This window comes from Mytilus edulis, chromosome 1, assembly GCF_963676685.1.
Source record: "Mytilus edulis chromosome 1, xbMytEdul2.2, whole genome shotgun sequence".
In the NCBI taxonomy this organism is placed as follows: domain Eukaryota; kingdom Metazoa; phylum Mollusca; class Bivalvia; order Mytilida; family Mytilidae; genus Mytilus; species Mytilus edulis.
The window spans coordinates 49,145,810-49,170,489 of NC_092344.1; the positions used below are offsets into that span (position 1 = coordinate 49,145,810).

General features: G+C 32.9%; 1 protein-coding gene and 1 non-coding gene across 2 annotated transcripts; one reads left to right on the top strand and one right to left on the bottom strand.

The window, feature by feature from the left end:
• Positions 1 to 4,052: 4,052 nt before the first annotated feature.
• Trnastop-uca (transfer RNA opal suppressor (anticodon UCA)) lies at positions 4,053 to 4,139 on the bottom strand. Its single transcript has one exon. It is a non-coding gene; the product is annotated as a tRNA-Sec (tRNA).
• Positions 4,140 to 5,279: 1,140 nt separating this feature from the next.
• Positions 5,280 to 14,287, top strand: LOC139484385 (uncharacterized). Its single transcript, XM_071268123.1, has 7 exons — positions 5,280 to 5,660; positions 7,496 to 7,528; positions 8,837 to 8,938; positions 9,360 to 9,449; positions 12,179 to 12,241; positions 12,472 to 12,555; positions 12,894 to 14,287. The coding sequence occupies exons 1-7, from the start codon at positions 5,618 to 5,620 to the stop codon at positions 14,228 to 14,230; spliced, it is 1,752 nt and encodes a 583-aa protein (XP_071124224.1). The 5' UTR covers positions 5,280 to 5,617; the 3' UTR covers positions 14,231 to 14,287.
• The last annotated feature ends 10,393 nt before the right edge of the window (positions 14,288 to 24,680 follow it).

The window sequence follows — 24,680 nt, forward strand, 5'->3', positions numbered from 1 at the left end:
TGTTTATTTCCATGTAAAATTCCTTAAAATAAGCACAAACGATAAAGAGTTAAGACCGATAATTTCATTTGTAATAGTTCAATAGAACTTTACAAAGCTACATCCAAACAAGATCTTAGGAAACACCAGAAGACGTCGATCTCACTATAGAAACAAAAAGATGCGATATGATTGTCAAAAAGACAATTATCCGCCAAAGTTGATTTTAGCAATTATAAAGGCAACAGTACGGCCTTCAACAATGAAATAAACCGTACCGTACGACGTCAATCACACTGTTATGAAATTCTTGAAGAAAAAAAATCAAAATAAGCTACTTAATCAAAAAAGTTTCACACATGGTCAAGATATTATTAGACGACAGAACTTTGTTCTTATGTGATAATTTTCGTTATATAATTAGAGTGAATCCAAAATACTTGAATCATTTACTCCAAACGGAAGTAAAAAAGGCAATTCATGACCAATAAAAGGATAAGAGGAGAACCACTTCAACCATACGACCTTTGTACGATACCACGAAACTCCAGATTTCTTACTGGCGTTAAGGTAGTGGGTCCGATCCCAAAGGGTTCAAATAAATCATTTAAATGTAAAATAGTATTTGATGCTGCTCCGACAAGTTTTCGCTATTTAGGAGAAAGAGCAAGTACTAGCCAGGAGTCGATTTCACAAAAAAACTTACGACTAAGACTGATCGTAGGTGTAATGATTTGTTCATGACTTAAGACCAATCTTAGTCGCAAGTTTTTTTGTGAAATCGACTCCTGGCTATGCGTCATGACAGTGTATCTGAGTAATAGAATCAAGTACTAAGTCTTCATTACTGTTACCGTGAGTGCTAGCATGCTACAGATTCGTCTTGTCTTGTCTGTCTAGTATATAAGTGAATATTCCATATGCGTTTGTGGCATGCATGGATCCCTTTATTTTCCCACGAGAATATAACTCGAGTCGTATGTGCACTAGAGGTATTGTAATATCGATGAATATCAGCGAGCATTATCAGATAAGTAACACAAGTACCTTGTGTGCTAGCATGCTACAGATTCGTCCTGTCTTGTCGGTCTAGGACAGGTGAATATACAATATGCATTAGTTGCATGAAACCCTTTACTTGCCACAAGAATATAGTCGAGGTATATGTAAACTAGAGTTATTGTAATATCGCGTAAATAAGATCGAGCATTATTAGATAAGTGACAAAAGAAAAAAAAATATTAAGGACTATTTATAACTACAATAGAAACACTTAAAGAGGGGCCTAATGTCCCAAGCGCATATTGAATATACATTCGAATCTGTATTAACGAGCTATCGTCCCTCATATGCATGTAGTATTTGCCACTGGGTGCTTAGCAGCCATCCGCTATCGATTAATCAATTTTAAACAAGTATGGATAGGGACGGCTTATTTCGGGTACTTCTTTCGCCTAGTTCCATCAGCGTTTAATCTTTAAAATCGTGATCCACTATTCAAGAGTTTGCATTTTCTATCATGATAACTTTGACTGATGGTTGCTGCCTGCAAGAGGTTTCATTAGAATCATATTCAAAACAGTGTAGCTGTGGCCATTGATTGACGACCTTAAATTATCCCATTGACTGGGACAGATTAGGTGAACGTGTGTCTGTAACGACAACTGCTCACTACTTACTTATTATAGAATTTAAACTGTAGGGTCACCAAAGGTTCTTAACGCCTTTAATTTAAAATAATTCGAAAAATTAATCAGGAATAACTTTATGTTTTGATTTATATTATTGATATAAATCAGAACATCGTGTTATTCCTGATTAGTTTTTCTAATTTCTTTATTTAGGTGTTGAGAACCTTTTGTGACCCCACAGTTTAAGTGTCTTTAACAAGTACATAGTGAGCAGCGGTCGTTACAGACAAACGTTCACATAATCTGCCCCAGTCAATGGGATAATTTAAGGTCGTCAATCAATGGCCACAGCTACGATTCTATTAAGTATAAAAAGTTATAAATGTCTCGAGTGGATAAATACAAAAATAAAAAATCAGAAACAGGGTTGTACGGTACAATCTATATATTTATCAAATCTTCTTGATACTTAGTATTCCTCTATTTTAGTCTGCAACCGACAATACAAATTGTCTGAAGTGTGAAACTTGACGAACTTGAGTGGATAAATATCGAAATCGACGGGGTTGTGTGATACAATCTATGTATACTTATAAAATCTCTCTGACACTTAATCTGCTGCTATTTTAGTCTACAAAGTACGCTCAACAATGTAGGCAATTTAGGACAAATTATCAATATGCATATATATATTTTCTGTCACACAAGACTAAATATTTGTTGTTTTGCAACAAAATGAGTTTTTTTTTAAGAAACACGTGCCATTGTATCTTTGTTCACTATTATATCTGTTCCGGACCATATGAGTATTTGGACCATACGCGTATGGTCATGACCATATAGGTATATACTCATATGGTCCGACCATACGCGTATGGTCCGACCGTACGCGTATGGTCGGGGTAATTAACACTCTGTTACAGTTTACTTTTAATACTTCTAAACTTTTCATATGGTATGACCGTTAATTAAAAAGACGCTATCATATAGGTAATTTTATTATTATATTATAATAAAAAGATAAGCTAAATAAAAATTAGAAGTTTCACATAGTTAATTTTACTTACTTGTCAAAACTATAATAAACATATTTTTTACCGATGGTCATTACCGATTTATTATTACGCGTGAATGGCAATATGTCGACTTAAAACAATAAATTCCAAAAATTTCTTAATGAACTGTTACACAAGAAGTCACTGGAAAGTAACAGTTTATTTAAGTTGTCTTGTGAATATGGTGTATTGCAGTCATGTTACGGTATTTGAGATCTAGAGCTTTTTAAAAACACCGAAGACATATAGGAATGGCCTAAGACCTCGGTATCACTGTACACAGCTATAAAAAGGATAGCTTTTCACTCGCAAACAAAAGGTATAAATGAAAAGTATCATGCACAACAAAGACTTGCTAATGCAAAAAAGCTATGATACCGTGTGGAATTAGCGATGAAAACTAACTATGGCATCAATATTTAATTTTTACGTAGTATTCGAATTACAAAATAATACATTGTCATGTGATTGGTTTGTTAGATAAAGTTTTTGTATTATTGAAACTTTTATAATGTAATTTTAAAAAAAATACCTATATGGTCCAAATACTCATATGGTCCGGCCCGTTAATAACCAAACGAGTTTTATACTCATATGGTCCGACCATACGCGTACGGTCGGACCATACGCGTATGGTCGGACCATATGAGTATACGCATATGGTCATGACCATACGCGTATGGTCCAAATACTCATATGGTCCGGAACATATCCATAATGATGTTTGGAGAGCCTTGGGTGGGTTTTATTTTTAACATACAAATTTGCTTTACACATATCATCATAAATAAATATAGATTAAGGTTAAATTTATTTAAAGTATCATTTCATTCTTATGGTTCACAATTATAATATTTTATTTTATAACACAGATATTTGTCGTGGTATGGTCGGTCATTCGTGGAATATTGAAAAATTATTTATAGATCTGTTTCACAGAAGACGACGTATATTTTCCAATTGTCGTAACCACAATCCTTTCCTCTTTTCCTCGAATGTGACTGCATATGTAGTATATATCTCCCAGCTGATACGATATTCCAGGGCTTGCATTTCCTATCATGATTTCCATGGAAGATAGTTGTTGGCAAAAGGAAGCTATTTAAACAAGATTTCCAGCGGTGAAGTGGAAAGGATTCCTAAGGAACCCCATTTGTTTCCCAATCTAGATGAAAAAAATAATCATTATGGTTGCTATATTTTCTTCAGGTTGTTAGTTTAACTGTTGGTTTCCAGTCAAAGGAAACCTACGAAATAAAATATAGACAACGTTGTAAAAGCTCGTAAAAAGTTTGCGACAAAAACCTTTTTTCGCACAACAATGGGGCCCATTCAAAAATACTGCTCTCATGCAATCTGATTTGCAGGATGCATTTACATCGTGAAACGCCCGAAAGGTGGAATTGAACCACTCTGACGCTAATCAGCTACAGGTTTGAAGCCTGCACCCCAGACCACTGAGGTTCATTCAGGCGATAATGTTGATACCTGAAATCTTTATATACTAACATTTTCAATTGCATTTCTAGGGGAAAGGTATTGAAATTTAAATTTACAAATATTGTTGAATTTTTCATTTAAACATTATTTGCTCAATTATGTTTTATTCAACACTAATTAAGAAGCGCAAGCCAAAATAATATTATGATCAACCATGTTTCGCTAAAAATTTCAACTTGAACGTGAACTAGCACTTTAAAATGAAAATTTTGCTTAATTTGTGTTTTGAGTTATCTCCCATCTAACATAGATAAATGTATTAAATATACTAGGTAATTTAATACACGTGGCGTTTGTACACAGATTTTTTAATAATCTATGGGCGTTTGAGAAATGTTTGAGACTGTTAGAAAAAAGCGAAGTTGATTAAATAGATAATTCGATTTTTACCAAAATGTGTTGAACAATGATCATTAAAATCAACAATTAATATAACAGTACGAGAACAAAATATACATATATCTTGGACTAATACATATATTATAAACATTCATGATAGCCGAAGTATTAGTCCTATCATATTTTAAGTGTTGAGGTAGATAATTTGCCAATAGATCAATAGTAATTGGACTAAAGTCTATTTTAAATGTGAGAATTTTTCATTCTCCAAACTAAAACTGAAAAGGGGGTCTCTTACTACAAAAAAAGTATACAGAGACTGGTATTGGCTCGGTATTGGTCATTTTTTTTAAAATGTCAAATATATGAATAAAGTGCACCTTTTCACAGAGGCAATATGACCATAGAAGATATCGAAGCCATAATATAGAAAGAATGAGATGGGGGTATGATTGTCAATTAAGCAACTATATATATACACCAAATTCAAATGAAGTTGATGTTAGCAATAATGACTATTTATCTCTATGATATGACAACGGATAGACATTTATATACCAATTGGTCATACATCCCTGTTAAGATGTCGATAAAAAATGTAATAAAGCATACGCCTTTTAATAGGACCCCCAACATACATTTATGAGCAATTTTATATGTAATGAAAAATATACAGTTATTTATACATTTTAGACGAATTTAAAAAAAAATAATTGTCGAACGAAAAATGTTTGTTACTATTTTCTTTATTGCATGTCATGTCGAAATATACAAGATACGCACACGCTAAAATTGTTATTATGTAGATCACTTTCTTTATATTTCAACATTTCAACCTTTACCTCAATAATACGAAGACAATGTATTTTCAACAGTTTAATGATTTTATTGTGACTCACTGATTTCTTCTTTTACAATTTACGACCAATTACCATGTAAGGTACAAAACAATAGACAGAATAATTAACCGTATTATTTATTCTTAAAGAAAACAAGGGTGCGTAACCATTTTTATGTTGTTTATAAAATTGAGTTTTCATGTAAAAGAAATGAATTGAGGAAACTTAAGAGAAGATAGTTAAAAGAGAATATAAATTTGTTGAAACATTCTAAATGGTGAAATCAGAAAATGACGTCTTAAGGAATCAATATCAAAGTAAGTACATAGCGGTCTTCTGTGTCTTTTAAAAACATTTTTGTTAAAAGGAATGTCAGCACAGCCGCCATGTTTGATTTGACCCAAAAATGGAAACGAATGCCAGAATTTCCTTGAGAACAATATAATTACAACAACAGATAATAAATTCAATTCAGACATAACAAATATGATGTATATAGTACCTCCTGCAGTTCAGCTAAATTTTATGATTTAGCCTACTCACAGAATTTTTTTTTGTTACTTTCTAGAGATGTGCCTAAGACGAAGGTTTGTATATATATATATATAACTATATACAACTCATCTAAACATCAACCCAACAATGTTGTAGAGTTGTCACTGGCTCAGACGTACTTATATATATATACCTACTAATATATGAAAACTGTTGTTTCTTATTTGTGTTTGTAACTATGTACACTGTATTGTTTATTATTTTTGTAAAAAAAATAATATCATAATGATATCATATTATATTTTATGGAAATAAAGCATCTTCTTCTATAGTACTAGTAGTTAAATTTTAGATTCACACAATTTGAAAACATTATTTTTGCAAGCAGAGTAAACACAACTAATAAACAACAAACAAGTCAATATAATTATACACAGAAAAAAGATTGACTAACACAAACCACAAGAATAGGCGTGATGGAACTCGGAAAGCAAGTTTATGTTCCATAAGTGACATCCGTCGTGTTCCATATTCATATGTCAAATCCCGATAATAAAATCACAAGGTTGTAAGGTACTGACTGCATTTCGACCTTTTCCAAATCACTGCGAATATGGTAAACAACTTCATTTTCGCGAATTTCGAGAATAGAAAAAATAACGCAAACTAAATCGTCCAAAATATATGTTAAACCGTTAGATCTTACCATTTTTTTTTAAAACTACATCAAATAAAGAAAATCGCGAAACTAAATCGCCATGCCATGAAGTTGGTTAGAAATGGTGGCCATGAACACAAAACAAAGTATCCACGAAAAAAGTTGGTTTATAGTTATCCATAAAAAAGGGATCTCTTAAAATGCTGGAAACTACCCCCCCCCCCCCACACCCCCACCTCCACCCCAAGAAAAATTAAACTTACCGGTTCCTCCGAAACAAATTGAAGTACACTCAAAGACGAAAAATCATTGTCAAGATAAGCTGATTTGATGACGGGAACAACCAACTTACGGCGAGGTTAGACTACAGGGTACAGGGATCGATGCGCACAAACATCCCCTTTTGACTATCTATACCAATTTGGCAAACGTCATAAAACAGGATGACCACCAACTTGAAGAAGGAAATAAATGCACTTTATTTGGAAACAAGGGTTAACTGTGCTAGCTACTACTGGCAGCTAGCTACTGCTAAATAATTGGTTGGATCCTGCCGTTTAAGAAAACAAAAATATAAATTTGAGAATGGAAATGGGGAATATGTCATAGAGACGACAACCTGAACAAAGAGCAGATAACACGAATGCCATCAATTGGTCTTCAATGCAACAAAAGGACTACTCTACCCCTGAATGCAACGTGATAAGTGGAGAAGCAACAGATACCAATTTTTATGTCACTGGTTTGACCCTGCAGGCAGGGGATCGAACCCATGATTTCCCGAAATCGATGCTATCTTCAGTGTAAAATAACATAATAAACACAAAATCAAAAATCATCACTTCATCGCTCGGTCATATCTATTTATGCCCTTTTTTTCTTAATTAATCTATGTATCGGAATTACTTGTATAAGCTATTATTGCAAAACATACAACACGGAAAGTATTACTGAAAGTTACTTTATTATCAGTACTATACCATATTTTCATATTTGTAGATCAAATGGATCGTCCTAAAACCCAAATGAGCAGTAAGTACACTTTAGGTCATTCAGTGAAACTTTTTCTGACGCAATTGCCCTTTTGAAAACTACTTATAAAACGTCAATCAAATATATTCATAACAAACTGTTTTGAACAGCTTTAAAACATGTCCATGTAGCATTCTATAGTTGAATTTTATCAGACATGTTATTATATATAATTATGATATTAATAATTACTCGATTTTGTTCTACAATAGTCTTGACAGGCATTACATAATTGTGATCAATAATTCTAGATGCAATGATATTATAAAACCTATTGATTTCGAGTAAATTGAAGATTAATTTGACGAACAATTTCTAATGACTTTTTTAAGTAACCTACATTATTTGGTTCATCTAGTACATCTATACTGAATGTTGCATTTAATTCGATAATAGAATAGTTGTCATGCAAGTTTATAAATATTTATCTATTTTAGAAAACGAATTTCTGTATAGCAGGCTCATTTTTTCTTTATCAATCTTTCTCGAACCTTTTACATGCTGTGGCGAACATTTTTGCAGAAAAAATAGGACGTTTTAGCGCCAAATTTTACCCTATTTAAGCGCAAGATTTTAACCCATTTTAGCAAAAATTGAAATTATCAATGTCCGATAACGATGTCATAAAAAAAAAAGAAAAGATGTGGTATATTGCCAAAATGAGACTACTTTCTCTCCACCATAGAAAAAATGACAACCAGATGTAATAATTACAGGACACCGTACTGTCTTCAACAACAAGTAAAACCCATGCCGCATGTTCGACAAACTTCAGTGTTTAATGATATTTCAAAGGTTATATTTTACATATCATATGATCATACTCTGTATTATAAAAAATGATATAAACAGATTTACATATTTTTAAAATCTATATCTTTTCTAAGGATCCCAATATCATGACACAAAAATAATTCCCGTAACAATTTGTGCATGAGCACGATCTCGTCACGCTTTAGTGGTTCCCTATATAAGCAACCAAAGTTTTCTTAAAAAGGGGGAAGGGGGCGGGGCCCCTGCCCCCCCCCTAAATTCGCCTCTGGAACATGTTATACCTTTCATTGATTGATTTACTGTTACTGGTTTAAATTCCAGTGGCAAGTATTTCATGCATAATCAAGAATTAACCGAAGGTATGAAAAAACCTTTGAGTTGTCTTTCTTTCTTCAAAATTACTCTTAATGTTATAAGTTTCACACGCATAAAATCTCAGCATAAAATAGTCTTGGCTCATTCCAAAATCATTTATTTTATGCATTATTTCCAAATATTTTTAAATTTCAATAATTATTTCTCATCATTTCAAAGGTCGAACTTCCAGGGCATCAAGCTCTCGAACCCCGAGGTCATCAATTGATGGTTTGTCAACATTAATTGTCGGTGATTCCATTCTAAATCGTCCAAAAACTGGTATGTATTATTTCAAGCGGCCATCGACTTGTCTGTAAACACTAGTCATTAAGAATACCTATTCAAATTGCCGGGTTTGGATTAGGATAGAACTTTGTATATGAAGTTAAAGGAAGATAAGCAAATAACCTTTTCTTGTTAACTTAATATGTTATCAATAACACATCATTGAATTAATTTTTTGTACATTTTTAAATAACTGAACGATTTATTTTTATCGATTTACATGAACTGATTTTAAAAAGAATGGAATATGAAAAAGAAAAGGACATATGTTTGTAAACTGAAAAAAAAAATGTATTGTCTGGTTTTAGATGCAAAAATGAAATTTTCCCAAGAACAATGTAAAACAAATTCCTTATCATATAAATTTACGGAGAATAAGACTACATATTTTGTATAACAAAATTTTCAATTGCAGCACTGACGAACTTTTCATATTTAACAAAGAAGCCAAAACCAGTTGCAACGGAGGAACTCGTAGAACTACCTGTTTGCAGACCTACCACAAGTAAGATTTCTTTTTATACCGAATTTATTATTTATTGATTAGTTGTTATCAGTTTTGATATGAGCGTCACTGATGAGTTTTGTAGACGAAACGCGCGTCTGGCGTACTAAATTATAATCCTGGTACCTTTGATAACTATTTGGACTTGCTTTCAGTAACTTCGAGTACTCTTAGATCGATACTTTGTATCTTTTGTATTATGTTAGTCTATTTTGTGCATGCTTCATGTCGATCTGACCAATCAAAGCCTTTTCTAACCAATTTTTACTTTTTTTTCTTGTCTTACACCATGTCCCACGTCAGGGAAGCGTTGAGCGTTCACATACATGTTTAATCCCACAGCATTCTATGTGTGCCTAGCATGTGGTTGAATTTTGGTCATTGGTTACCATCTACCATATTTATTGTTCGTTTATTATTTTATCAAAGTTCTGGTCATTGATTTTCCATGTCAGTGCCTTGTAAGGTAAGGGTTTTATAATGAAATATAAGAGCTAAAAACCGGTTCTTTTTTCTCTTGAAGTCAAACCTTATATACAGAGAAATAAAAAAAGCTGCGTTCAATTCAAAACATTTTAAAAATTTACAGTTTTCAAGGTTGCGATCAACAAACAAAACAAAGCAGAATGACATGAGTGTTGCGCCCTAACACATATGTTTAACTCAGCCACAGTCTTTAGGTGCATGACCCAATAAGTTCTTGTCTGTCAAAGTTGGTATTCATTGGTATTAATACACCTTATCGCTATTCCCGGCTGACCCGAGAATCTGTCCCGCTTGAACTATTGACGTCATACAACAATCACTTTTCCATTGTGGCGTCAGATATTTTGTATTATGACATCAAAATTTTACGGGAACCTGTGTGATGTACAGTAATGGCGGACAAATAGCGATAAGGTGTATTGATTTAACAAGACCAAAACCTGTCGAAATGTCTAACTTTTTGCTATGAAGGGACCTGTTATAGTTGACAAGTTACTATATATCATCATACGACCTTTCCCGATGAGCCCAATCGTAGGTTTTAACTATGATCATTAATCGTTAATTTTTCTTCTTCAAATTTTATGGTTGATAGTTGTCTCATTGAAAAATCAAACTTCAATCTTTGAACAGTTGTTTTCATCTTCGTCTATCTGTATCTGTCTCTTGTAGACTCTTGTCACATTTGTTATCATACAACATCTGTACGTTTTAGATATACATCTCATTATTTTCATAATGACCATATCTATCTCGTGTCGATTTTTGTCACATTTGTTAGTTATCATACAGCATCTTTATGTTTTATATATACATCTCATTATTTTCATAATGATCATATTTGTATTGTAACTGCTCTTTATAATAATTTACTTATCAGTCGGCTTTGTAGTCATGTATACTTAAGTCTGTACTTTTTACTGAAGTGATATACTTCAGTCCGACTTTGATGTTCTCTTACAAAAGTTGGCACATTGAACTAGAGAGGCTAATTACATTTCTTTATAAATATCGGTGATGTGTATCTATTTATAAGGGCTCACACCAGCAACTTTAGATTTCATACACATTGAATTGTCAACAGACATGATTTCCAATTTTCGCTGTCAATTTGGAACTTTCTTTGAAGTTTGAAGAAAAAATTATAATAAAAAAATTACAAATAAAACATTTTATTCATGGATGAGAAGAAAATGAATTAAAAATAATATGTCTATATTTGTTTATCTTCTTCACTTAAAACTATATATTAGCTTTAAATCAATGCCTTTATAAAGTCAACTATATCATCTGGACTACACTAAAAAAAGACGTAAAAAATGCCTTTGCAAACATTTTTAGTAATATACGGAGGCATATACGCATATACACAAAAAGCCAAGCTAAGCTATCGAAATATTGGTATGAAGATTCCTAGAGAAAAAACTTAATCTATGTTGGCGACCTTCTGCTGTTGTCTTCTCTATGGTCGGGTTGTTGTCTCTTTGACACATTCCCCATTTCCATTCTCAATTTTATTATGGTTCCAGAATGTTATATGAGTCATATATAGATATGCTATAATATGTATGTTTAAGATTCAGTGCGAGGGGCCATATGTTTAAAAGGCGTCAATTTGTGATCTATATTGACGCAATTATAACCAAGCTTGCAATTGTATCATAATACATTTTTCTCTTCCTTAAATTTGACGTCACCGAATTAGACTTGTCATCGAGTTTGAATAACGCGACTGGTCACACATGTGGAGTAGGATCTGCTTACCCTTACAGTAGCAGACAAAACTCGCCCCCCAGCTTTTGATTGTTTCTTTAGTTTTCTAGGTTGGGTTTTTACTGTTGTATGTCGTTTGGTGGTGTTTTTTTTTGGCACTGTGTTTTCAGTTTGTCATACACCATTGGTAACTTCCCCAACTCTTTTCTAGGTCCATTTGAAACTGTTCCTATTATTTGACCACACGCTAACTCAAACTATAATAGCTGTAATGAACAATGGAAAAATGAACGAAGTCATTATGTCTAGACAGGGTCATTATCCTTTTACCAAGATACGAAATAATAAAAGTTCATACGAAGTGTGATAATCTATTAATAATGTCAATGCGATTAAAATATCATAATCTTGTGTAATCTAACATAAACAGTATTATATTTTAATTACTTCTTACTATAACTAAATTTAACATTAAACGCATAATAGGAACATATTTTTTTCTTAAATATCAATGCATAATTCTTATTTAGGTGTTAGAAAGAGAACTGTAAGGAGTCCACCTGCAGCCCTAGCAGAATTAAGACCAAAAACAGGTTAGTGTAATTTAGAAAAAGGTAACAAAGTTTTGAGTAGAAAATATAGGAAAAATTTTCTGTTTCTTTAATAGAAATTTTTAACAAAAAAATAAATTTAGAAGCAACACATTTAATCACAAAAGTGCATTCAAATCCTAGCCAGTCATAAGATGTCCCCGAAAGAGGCATATTTACTATAGATTACAACTGTTCAATACACATTTTTTATATACAAATACTGTTTTCAGCCCCCTTTCCTGTGAAGTCATGGACACAGCTTGTTCGGGACTCGTCATTTCACGAAGACAAATCGCACAGAAGAAATCCAGAAAGTAAGAGCATTGTATTTGATTAAAGTCTTAAGCAGTGCCTATAGTTCTCGTGTTTTTGTTTTAATCTAATTATTTTCAACACTTAAATCATTATTGAAAAATATTTAACTTTTTGAATTGTGACAGCAATGCGGTTAATATGACCTATCTATTCTTAAATAAATGTAAACATGGATTACAGTTTTCGTATTTAAGAAAAGAAAGATGTCTTCAACAAATGAAATGCATTTTGTTTGCAATTTTTCTGTATCTAAAAATTCATTGAAATTATTAAACATTAAAAAAAAATTTAACTAAGAAATTTTGGTTAAAAATATATTATCATGCTTCTTTTATAGTGACAGTTTCACAACCAAAGAATGCATGGGAAGAGTGTCCCCCAGACGAAGAAGAGGAGTACAGAATAATTTTGATAGGCAAAGCTGGATCTGGTAAAAGCTCTACAGGAAACTGTATTCTTAACGAAGAAATCTTTGGAAAAAGTAGTTCAAAATGTCGTTACGGAACAACAGACAGATTTGGAAAGAAGATCTCTGTTGTAGATACTTACAACGTATTTGACAAATATTCAGACAAAAGTGTCATTTCTCACGAACTTGTTAAATTAGTAGGACTTACTTCGCCAGGATTTCATGTGTTAGTTTTGGTGTTGTCTATAGGAAATATTGACAACAAGGAGCACCACGTGTTCCGAGAATTCGTCCGCCATTTTGGAAATGAAATCAAGTTTCGCACTATTATTCTTTTTACTAGACGAGATATACTGGACAGTGATGGTTCAACTATATACGGGTATGTCAGTGACGTTCCGAAAGGGATACAGGAAGTTATGGAACAATGTAAACGACGTTATTTGGCGTTTAACAACAATGCAACTGGGCGGGAAAAGGATGTTCAAGTTCATCGATTAATAGATATGATCGATAATATTATGAAGCTAAATAATAGAAGACATTTTTCGTCGGAGGTTTACGGTGCTACAGAGATGATCATAAAACGACGAATAGACGATATTAAACGTAACTTAAAAGGTAAACTGAGGCGTGAACAGGAAATTATTGAGGCTCAGATAAAGATGTCTGAAACCCCTCGATCCGTTAGACCAACAAGTGGTTTCGGTGAAAGTGCAACACCAAGAAGCAAACCATCAAAATCAAAGAAATCAACTAGAAGAAAAAATTCAAAAACTACAAGTATAGATAACGGGATAGAAGATCATTTTACAAAACTGCCAAATTTAACATCTCACAGTAAAGAAAATAAACAGAGGGATAAGCATTTAAAACATAAAGTAAATCAAAATGATAGGCTCTCGAAAAGAAGAACATCGTCAAAATGTGATGTGTCTTTTGCAGATGAAGACGAGGACTTCGGTGATTGCGATATAGAAGCTTTAAAGAGAAGAATAAATGAAGATTTCGATATTCCAACTTTGCATTTACCAAACGAAGATTTCTTTGAAGGAAGTATAAACGAGGAGAACACATTTCGTGAGATGAATGGGAATAATCTTTCCGATAGTAAACTTTCAGAATTAAGGGAAAAGTATGAAGGAGAAATGAGTAAAAATCGACTACGGGAAAGAGTGCGAGAAGAGTGCGAACAAGAACAACCAGAACTATTTCAGATGATGTGGAAGCTCTCTAGGTACTTCGACCAAAGTGTTCAAATATGAAACTGGATTCCCTTTAAAATTTAGATGCATTTCAAAAATTAAAGATCAAATTAAAAATTCCTTTTTACTTTAATTTTGTTGAACACTTGAAGGTAAAACTTTCCTAGATGTGAAGTTTTTATCATGGTATTCGATACATTTTTGTGTTTTGCATGTTTGAGATATAAAAAAAAACCATCATGCATGACAGTTTCATTTAAGAAATAATTCATGGAAGCCATAGATTAGTTGGAAATTTACACATGGCCTGAGCCGTGATATTCGAATTTTATCTTGAGCGTTAGCGAAGGATAAAATTAACAAATATCACGGCCCAGGCCATGTGTAAATTTCCAACAAATCTATGGCTTCCATGAATTATTCTGATTCTAATAGGACAAATAAGTTCATTCAAATACTGAAGCGTGGGTGGATATGCCGTGTGTGTAGCTGTTCTTTTTTTACTTCTTTTTAGATAAAGCTCAAATATTCTCATTAATCTTTATCTTGCATTGATTATTATTGTTAATAACCGCTAGAAAAAATATGTTTAATTCTCAAACCCAATATTTCCGATTTTTAATTTACATGTTTTCTCGTTCACTACCGTCAAAACCAACATTGACATTTCGTAACGAAGGAGCTGCCATGTTGACTCGCTGAAATCAAATGCAATAGAATAGAAATCAAAACAAAACCTACCTCAGAATTCCATTTTAATACAATATTATACGAACTTCGATGGTTACAAAAAAGTTTATATTTTTGTGACATTGACTAAATATTGCTTTTATACTGCAACTTAAATTAGTATATTGATAGCTTTTAAATTCGTAACATAAATATCAAGCTTATTTTCATACCTTAATGAACCCCTGATTGTAGAGAAAGTGTTCCATGATGAAATTGACATTACACAAAATATAGCTGTGTTACTATATCTAGGAAATAAAAAAAACTAGTTAACAATATATTCATTCTTTTTATTATGCATCCGAATAAGAATAAAAGTTCTTTTGTCTTTTGTTTTATCACAATTTCTTATACAATAAAATTGGCAAAGCGTTTGCAAAGTAGGTTCAAATACATGTGGATTTACGTGGGAGGTATATTGTAACATCCATTATTATGTATATTTCTGAGTCTGCGCTAAGTGTAGATATATCGAGATTTTTCACACAGTGTTGTTTACAAAACGAAAGAAGCACGTCATATTAGAATTAATTATCAAATATCAAAGAGAACTGATATACGGTAATTGATTTTCGGATGTCATATATTCTTCCTTTGTGATTGATTTGGTTTTCCAACGATTTTGATTCGACCGCAAGTTTTGTGCACTAACTTATATAAGCCTGGTGTCCTAAATGAGAAAATTACATATCTGTTCTTCTCTTTGTGAACTTTGAAATAGATGATGAAAATCTTAATTTTTTATATTGGATACCCAAACTTTAACAACACAAATATCCAATATCAAATAAACTCTCTAAAAAAAACCCATCGTCAAATATGATAATATATTACGGATTACAAATGTGTCGAGGTTTGTGATTGGATAACAACACATAGATGTCAGTATATATTCAGGAAACTGCCGGGGTATATACGACGTTTTTATCCCCAATTGGAACCTCAAAAACGTCATCATAACACCGGTTACTATGTGACGTAGTCAAAAGCTATCAGACTGTCAGAGGCTCACAGAGGGAAAATAATGACGTGCTTCAGTCAATAATACATTTTTGATACAAAATCACGCATTTTACACTTTTAATACTTAAATTTAATGTTAAAAGTGTTATTATAAATTATTACATACACGATAAAATTATGTTCACAGCAAATTAGAAAATCCTTCACGTATGCCGAACATATCAGGTTGGGTTTTTCAATATATATGTGTTGTCAACAAATACCTGCACTGGAAAATAACATTAAGTCAGGGGTAATCCGTAATATATGTGTAATTCAGGTCTCAGAAAGGGTATATACTGTGACATTCCCGGCTTAGGGCTTATATCCCCTTCGCCTTCGGCTCAGGGGATATAAACTCTAAGCCGGGAATGTCACAGTATATACCCTGTCTGAGACCTGAATAACATATAATATATCCACACTGATCAGTGTCCACAAATTTTATAAATAACATTATATACAGTGGTCATCAAGATGTCAAACGAAACATTGATCTTTGTTAAGTTCATACAAAAATCTTTCCACAGTAACGGATGGTATTCATATATATTGTCATCAGATATATTCACCTAGCTGTGACGTTACTTTTCGAGGCGTTGATCCATTCGTGCCACAGACACACAGCTCGTAAGTCTAGTATGAAGCGGTTTTTAAGAACTGTCCTGAACTATTTTTAGTTATTTGTTGTCATTCTGTGGCTAACATGTCGAAATTCACTACTATATTATTTATTTATAATTTCTCTGTCTTTATCTGGTCGTCGCTTGTTGGTCTTGTGTTAACGAGTTGCGCGTCCGACGTGTTAAATTTTTTAACAGGTACCTTTTCTCGGCTATTAATCGTTTGTTTCTCTGTCATTTATTTTCTCCCATTTATTTGTATTGTAGTCCTCTCATGTAATGTTGTCATTTTAATGTTATATTGATTAACATTGCCATTAAAGGGGGAGGTTTGGCATGCCACAAAACCAGATTCAACCCACCATTTTTATCTTAAAATGCTCTGTACCAAGTCAGGAAAATGGCCATTCTTATATTATAGTTCGTTTCTGTGTTTCTTACATTTTAATGATGTGTTTCTGTTGAGCCGTAGTTCTCTTATATTTGATGCGTTTCCTTCAATTTTAGTTTGTAACTCGGATTTGTTTTTTCTCTATCGATTTATGAAGCTGTATACTACTGTTGCCTTTATTTCTTAAGTGTTCTTGCATTATCTGTACTGTATTCCCGTCATGCAATGTTGTCCTTCTAGCGAAATATTTTACATTGTCATTAGGCACGGAGGTTTGGCTAGCTACAAAACCAGGTTCAACCCACCAATTTTTCTTAAAATGACCTATACCAAGTCAGGAATATCGCAGTTGTTACCTAATAGTTCGTTTCTATATATGTTGCATTGTTGTTTATTTTTTATTTTGCACTTCTATATTCTGTTGTTTCATTGTTTTCCTATTAAAGTTGATGTGCTTCGCTTGGTTTTAGTTTGTTCCGTTGATTTGGTTTCTTTAAAACGATTTATGACTTTTAAACAGCGACATGCTCCTGTTGCCTTTATTCATTCGTCATTATTATATTTGTCCATGGGTTGAGATCTCAAGAATAGCGGAGTAGTCTAAAAAAATCAAAGAAATAACTATAATGATTAAATTACTATAGCATATATATACACCATGTACTTTTTTCAAATGTTCCATTTTGTTTTGATTTATCAATATTTTCCCTATCTTATCAGGCATGTGAGCAATGTTTCCTTTGTGGAACTTTTTTAACTCTCAAGGCAACATTACATGTATAAAGCTGTACTGTTTTTGAAAACAACAATTTTGAATATTAGTACTGGTAAATATGTAATAATGGTTGGTCACCTGCTTAAAAAGACCCATGCGCAAACCGTTCAAATGTGCGAGATGTACAAACATGCAGCTTCCTCGTCCAAATGCGGACGTTTAAATCAAATATATACTACGCAGGTGCTATGATGTGTTGACGCAAAATGATCCTATCGATAAATCTTTGAAGGAGCTATGAGTTTTTGTTTGATGCATATTGCAAAGCAACTACCTATATAGACCATACCAAACATTTTCATTAATACTAATGGTATTTCAAATTGTAAGCTTTTCAGTCCGCCCGATTGTGATAATCAGACGACAACACATGTTTGCTAAGTTATTAAATTTTAAACGTGTTCAACTTTCAAAAAATGTTTTTTTAGTATTGGAATATTATTTTTTTTTTTAATTAATTTAGAATTAAATAATCATAGAAATCTTTTATTTTCATGTAGTCTTTGTACACATAACAAAGGTCATATTGCAAACACCTTATTGAAATGAATTTGGTCACATATTGAATGCAGATGGTCGCATGTTGCGTCCTTTGTAGTGTGTGTTTATTTACTTGCCAATAATCTATTTATTTACAATTGGCGAAGTAATTAAAAAAATCTTAATGTGTGTTTTAAAAAAAATAACACTGTCAACAGGACTTCCTTATCTACTTTAAGGTCGTTTGAACTGAGATTTGAAGTGACATCTTGTCGGAGTATAAATTTAATGATAGTTTTTCCCGTACACAAAATATCATTTTTAATCAGAACAGTACAATAGGTTCAACATACACCTCCTATGATAGTTGTTTTCCTTTCGTTTGATGTGTTTGAGCTTTTGAATTTGCAATTTGATAAATTAAAGGTCTTTCCGTTTTGAAATTTATTTAGAGTTCTGTATTTTTGTTATTTGACTTTTTCTTATGAACCCAGTTTTTGTTTCTCGTGAAAATGTTGAATCAACAATTGTATATGCTCAATTTTCCTTAGAAAATTTAGTAAACAGTCCGGTTGGTATTGAATGGAATGGAAAAATGCATATGAGGATACGACGAATAAAAAAAAGCACTGACATAAAATTTTACCATCTTAAAATTAATCAGGACTAAAAAAAACACCTTATCCATTTATTAGCTCAGCTGTTTGTGTCACTGTAATTACACAAATGGAAGTTTTAACGACCTTGACTGGCTATACAGCCCTTGCACGGTCGGCCCCGGCTTGTGTCTTTTTGGGCATTAAATAATTTAATATTTACCATATAAATTGACATAATTTGTCTTTTTCATTTTTATCCATGGCGTTGCCAGTTTGTTTTAGATTTATGAGTTTGACTGTCCCTTTGGTATCTTTCGTCCCTCTTTTAGAATGATAAAATAAAATTTAGTAAAAATTAATAGAGCAAAAATTTGAATGAATAAATGAATGAATAAATTGATGAAATTAAATAAAGAAAGAAACGAAAAGAATATAAAAATAAATATAATAAAATAATATATATATTCTTTAAAAAAAAAAAAAAAAAAAAAAAAAAAAACAATATATGCGTAAAAAATAAAATAATAATAAACACGGAGCCACCAGAAGTAGGAACAGGATGAAAGCTAGACCAGGCAAACAGCAGTGAACGGCAGCAACGTTGTCCTGGTACACCAGCAGCCAAGTAAAGAGCGGATAATTTTGATATGCCAAATTGTGTACGTGAATTTATATGCCAAATATTTTGTAAAAACCGAAATAAGCCTAAATTAGTGTATGTGAGTTTAGTTAGTTAGATGTTTTGTATGTACTAAAAAAACAGAGAAGTAAAATAAAATAAAATAAATAAAAAACTGTAATTACTAATCAGTCCGTCTCTTTATCAGTCGCCTGATGTCTAACGCTCTTTAAGTAAGACCCATGTGCATCCGTGAGTGCTATGACGTGTGTGCATGCAAAATAATCCTCTCGATAAATCTTTGAAGGGTTATGAGTTTTGTTTGGGGCATGTTTCAAAGCAACTGTTCACGACAACATGTGTGTGCTGGACAAGTTAATCAATTTACATGTTCAACTTTGTGACATTATTTTTATAAACTTAATGATGTTTTTTTTTTTAAATTAATTTCGAATTATATAATCAGTGAGCATATAGAAATCTATTATTTTCATTTACGCTATGTACACATCACAATGGTCATATTGCAAACACCTTATTGAAATGAATTTGGTCACATATTGAATGCAGTTAGTCGCATGTTGCGTCCTTTGTAGTGTGTGGTTATGTAATCCATTTATAAACAATTGGCGAAGTAATTGAAAAAAGCTGTAGGTGTATTTTTTTAATAAAAAAAAAAACACTGCCAATAGGACTTCCTGATCTACAGTGTGAGTCCGACCATGTCGGCTTATAAATATAACGTACAGGACAAAATATCACTTTTAATCGGAATTGAGTGTGCGTTTCCCTCGGTTTCGGTTTGTGACCCGGATTTGTTTTTTAGCTCACCTGGCCCGAAGGGCCAAGTGAGCTTTTCTCATCACTTGGCGTCCGGCGTCCGGCGTCGTCGTCGTCCGTCGTCCGTCGTCGTCCGTCGTCGTTAACTTTTACAAAAATCTTCTCCTCTGAAACTACTGGGCCAAATCAAACCAAACTTGGCCACAATCATCTTTGGGGTATCTAGTTTAAAAAATGTGTGGCGTGACCTGGTCAACCAACCAAGATGGCCGCCACGGCTAAAAATAGAACAAAGGGGTAAAATGCAGTTTTTGGCTTATAACTCAAAAACCAAAGCATTTTGAGGAAATCTGACATGGGATAAAAATGTTTACCAGGTCAAGATCTATCTGCCCTGAAATTTTCAGATGAATCGGTCAATCGGTTGTTGGGTTGCTGCCCCTGAATTGGTAATTTTGAGGAAATTTTGCTGTTTTTGGTTATTATCTTGAATATTATTATAGATAGAGATAAACTGTAAACAGCAATAATGTTCAACAAAGTAAGATCTACAAATAAGTCAACATGACCAAAATGGTCAGTTGACCCGTTTAGGAGTTATTGCCCTTTATAGTCAATTTTTAACCATTTTTCGTAAATTAATCTTTTACAAAAATCTTCTCCTCTGAAACTACTGGGCCAAATTAATCCAAACTTGGCCACAATCATCTTTGGGGTATCTAGTTTAAAAAATGTGTGGCGTGACCTGGTCAACCAACCAAGATGGCCGCCACCGCTAAAAATAGAACATAGGGGTAAAATGCAGTTTTTGGCTTATAACTCAAAAACCAAAGCATTTTGAGGAAATCTGACAGGGATAAAAATGTTTATCAGGTCAAGATCTATCTGCCCTGAAATTTTCAGATGAATCGGTCAATCGGTTGTTGGGTTGCTGCCCCTGAATTGGTAATTTTGAGGAAATTTTGCTGTTTTTGGTTATTATCTTGAATATTATTATAGATAGAGATAAACTGTAAACAGCAATAATGTTCAGCAAAGTAAGATCTACAAATAAGTCAACATGACCAAAATGGTCAGTTGACCCCTTTAGGAGTTATTGCCCTTTATAGTCAATCTTTAACCATTTTTCATAAATCTAAGTAATCTTTTACAAAATCTCCACTGAAACTACTAGGCCACAATCATCTTTGGGGTATCTAGTTTGAAAAATGTGTCCGATGACCTGGCCATTCAACCAAGATGGCCGCCACGGCTTAAAATAGAACATAGGGGTAAAATGCAGTTTTTGGCTTATAACTATGAAACCAAAGCATCTAGAGCAAATCTGACAAGAAGTTAAATTGTTAATCAAGTCAATATCTATCTGCCCTGAATTTTTCAGATGAATTGGACAACTGGTTGTTGGGTTGCTGCCCTCCAATTGGTAATTTTTAAAGAAATTTTGCCGTTTTTGGTTATCTTGAATACTATTATAGATAGCGATAAACTGTAAACAGCAATAATGTTCAGCAAAGTAAGATCTACAAATAAGTCAACATGACCTAAATGGTCAATTGACCCCTTAAGGAGTTATTGCCCTTTATAGTCAATTTTTAACAATTTTCATTAATTTGGTAAATTTATGTAAATTTTTACCAAATATAGTTCTCTGTTACTAATGGGCAAAGTTCATTATAGATATAATTGTAAGAAGCAAAATCGTTCAGTAAAGTATGAACTTCAAACACATCACCATCACCAAAATACAATTTTGTCATGAATCCATTTGTGTCCTTTGTTTAATATGCACATAGACCAAGGTGAGCGACACAGGCTCTTTAGAGCCTCTAGTTCTATCGATTTATGAGTTTTGAACATTGGTATACTACTGTTGCCTTTATGTAACAGTAGAATTTCACCTTAATAAACTCGTATATCGTTGATTTCCATTCGTTTATGGTGTTTGAGCTTTTGATTTTGCAATTTGATAAAGGTTTTTTCCATTTTGAATTTTCTTTGGGGTTCGGTCTTTTTGTAATTTTATTTTTTCCTATGAGACCAGGTTCTGTTTCTCGTGAACAAGTTGATCTAATAATTGTATAGGTTCAATGATTGAAGGTCAATTGCAGTAAACAGTTTGGTTCGGTTCGGTATGAGAATGGAAAAATGTATACGATGAATAAAAATGTACTGATATTAAATTACAGCATGTTGAAATTAATCAGGATTGAAAAAACCCTTCAATTATCACTAGCTCAGCTGTTTGTGTCACTGTAATTAGTATTTCTCTTTATAATTACAGAAGAAGACAGAAGTTTTAAGGGTAAAATCAATAAAATGATCCATTTTGTCTTTTTTGTTTGCTTCAGAAGCCACCGTCTACCTCCATTAGTTAAATCACTGTGGACAAAAAGGATTTCTAATTTCGTACAATATTGTGACGAAATATTATTAAACTGTGCAGTTGTTTACTACATGGCTTCATATTAAACGGAATTCCTACGCATAATATTGTCACAACAAATTAAATGTATGTGTAGGTATTTCGATACAAGCAAGATATAGTATTGTTTACTGAGTGTTTATATCATTAAGACCATTGTGAAACTAAACACCACACTTTCAAATAACCTACGATATGTAAACACGATAAGAGACAATTGTGCAGGTACATTTTCGGTTGAACTTGTTTGCTCCAGGAGAAAAAAATCAAGGTCTGTTTCGTACAAATAAGATTTTAACCATAAATGTATAAGATTGAATCTTGCCACCGAATTTGGTGATTTAAAGGTGTAACAGTGTAAATATTTGAAATATGTGGTCAAAGTTTGACCGATTTCTGCATGCTGCACTGTACCAAGTCAGGAATATGACAGTTTTTGTCCATTCGTTTTTGATGCGTTTTGTTATTTGATTTTGCCATGTGATTATGGACTTTCCCAATTGATCTTCCTCTAAGTTCAGTATTTTTGTGATTTAACTTTTGACAAGTAGAAGTCTGGTGACAAATTAATGGCAGAAGTAGTTTATCAATGTTCAAATATCATTACAAAACACTAAGACGATCATAATCAAGGAAAACATCTGATGAAATTAGTGATCTCCAAAAGGAGCAAGAATGGATTCTTCTGAGTCAGGAAAGGCATCTCCTTTTATTGCAGGCATTACCCATAATTGACTCCACATTCAGTCAAAATATCACGTTCGGTGATAGCCCACAATCCGTAAATCTATGGATCACTCAACTGTTCTGTGATCTAAAGATTTCAGACTGCAACTGCATAGTGCTAATATCTTGTGACACATATATCGGTCGACCAAATGGGTGAGGTGATCGTAAAAAATTGCATGAAGTCGATGAAACGACGACAGAAGACGATGTTGTGGGTATGATACATTGTCACATATGACACACACATTTAGAAACCGTTGTTCAAATCAAATCGCATCCTTAAAATGTGTACATGTTCAATGTTTATTAGAAGCAATAACCACACGTTATATCCATTATATACAAATCCAAAATTATTATTTTAAAATTAAGAAATAATTGATGAAAGCTATACTTTATTGTAGTTTTAACATGGGTAGGCATTATATTCGTGATTATTTTCGCCCGAGCGATAGTGAGGGATAAAATAACATGAATATAATGACAATTAAGGTAATTTCTATGTCCGATGTGTATAAGGATAAAGAGATTGTGTAAGCTCTTTCATGAACCTTCCTTGTTTGTTTGTAAAGAAACAAACGTCTGGCACTGTGATTTTTCAGAGGGAGGAGTTTTTAAACAGCTAGTATGAACGGTTGTCGTATCTAGGTCAAATGTGTCAATTTCGGAATGCAACACATTACAGTCATAATAAATGAATTCATAACAACATGTGCATCATTTAAGAGTTTGGAAGTGTTTTAAGTTAATGAAAAATATTAAATGCATGCCAATTTGATAAAATTCATTATTCTGCAGTAGTCAATATACGCAAGTGCAAAAATAAATTATTGGATTTAGAGCATGGGTTTATTCATAAAGCGAAAGAAGCACGTCAAATTAGAATTGTAGTTTTTTTTATGGCATCTAACTAAAACTGCATATTTTTCAAAGAGTTAAACACAATTACAAGAAAAATTCCTCCACACTAGAAATTTGTTGAAAGTGCTGTTAGCTATAGGATAAAATAGATAAGGACAACGGGGATGTGCCAAAGAGACAACAATTCAACCCAAAATGAAATGCAGAAAACAGCACAAGGTCGCCGATTGGTCTACAACACAACTTGAACAACACAACTTGAAAATCCTGAGACCGAAGGTGGGCGCCACTCGCCCCTAAACGATAATGTATACTATTTCAGTGATAGGACGCCCCAAACAATCTGAAACATACAGTCAACCAAAATTAACAAAATACACAAGACTGATGAAGGGTGGAGCTTCCTAACTTGGGACAGGCTCAAACATGTTTTCTGAGATCTCAACGCTCTCATATACCTCTAGCCAAAGTGGAATAAACAAACACAAGCAAAACGC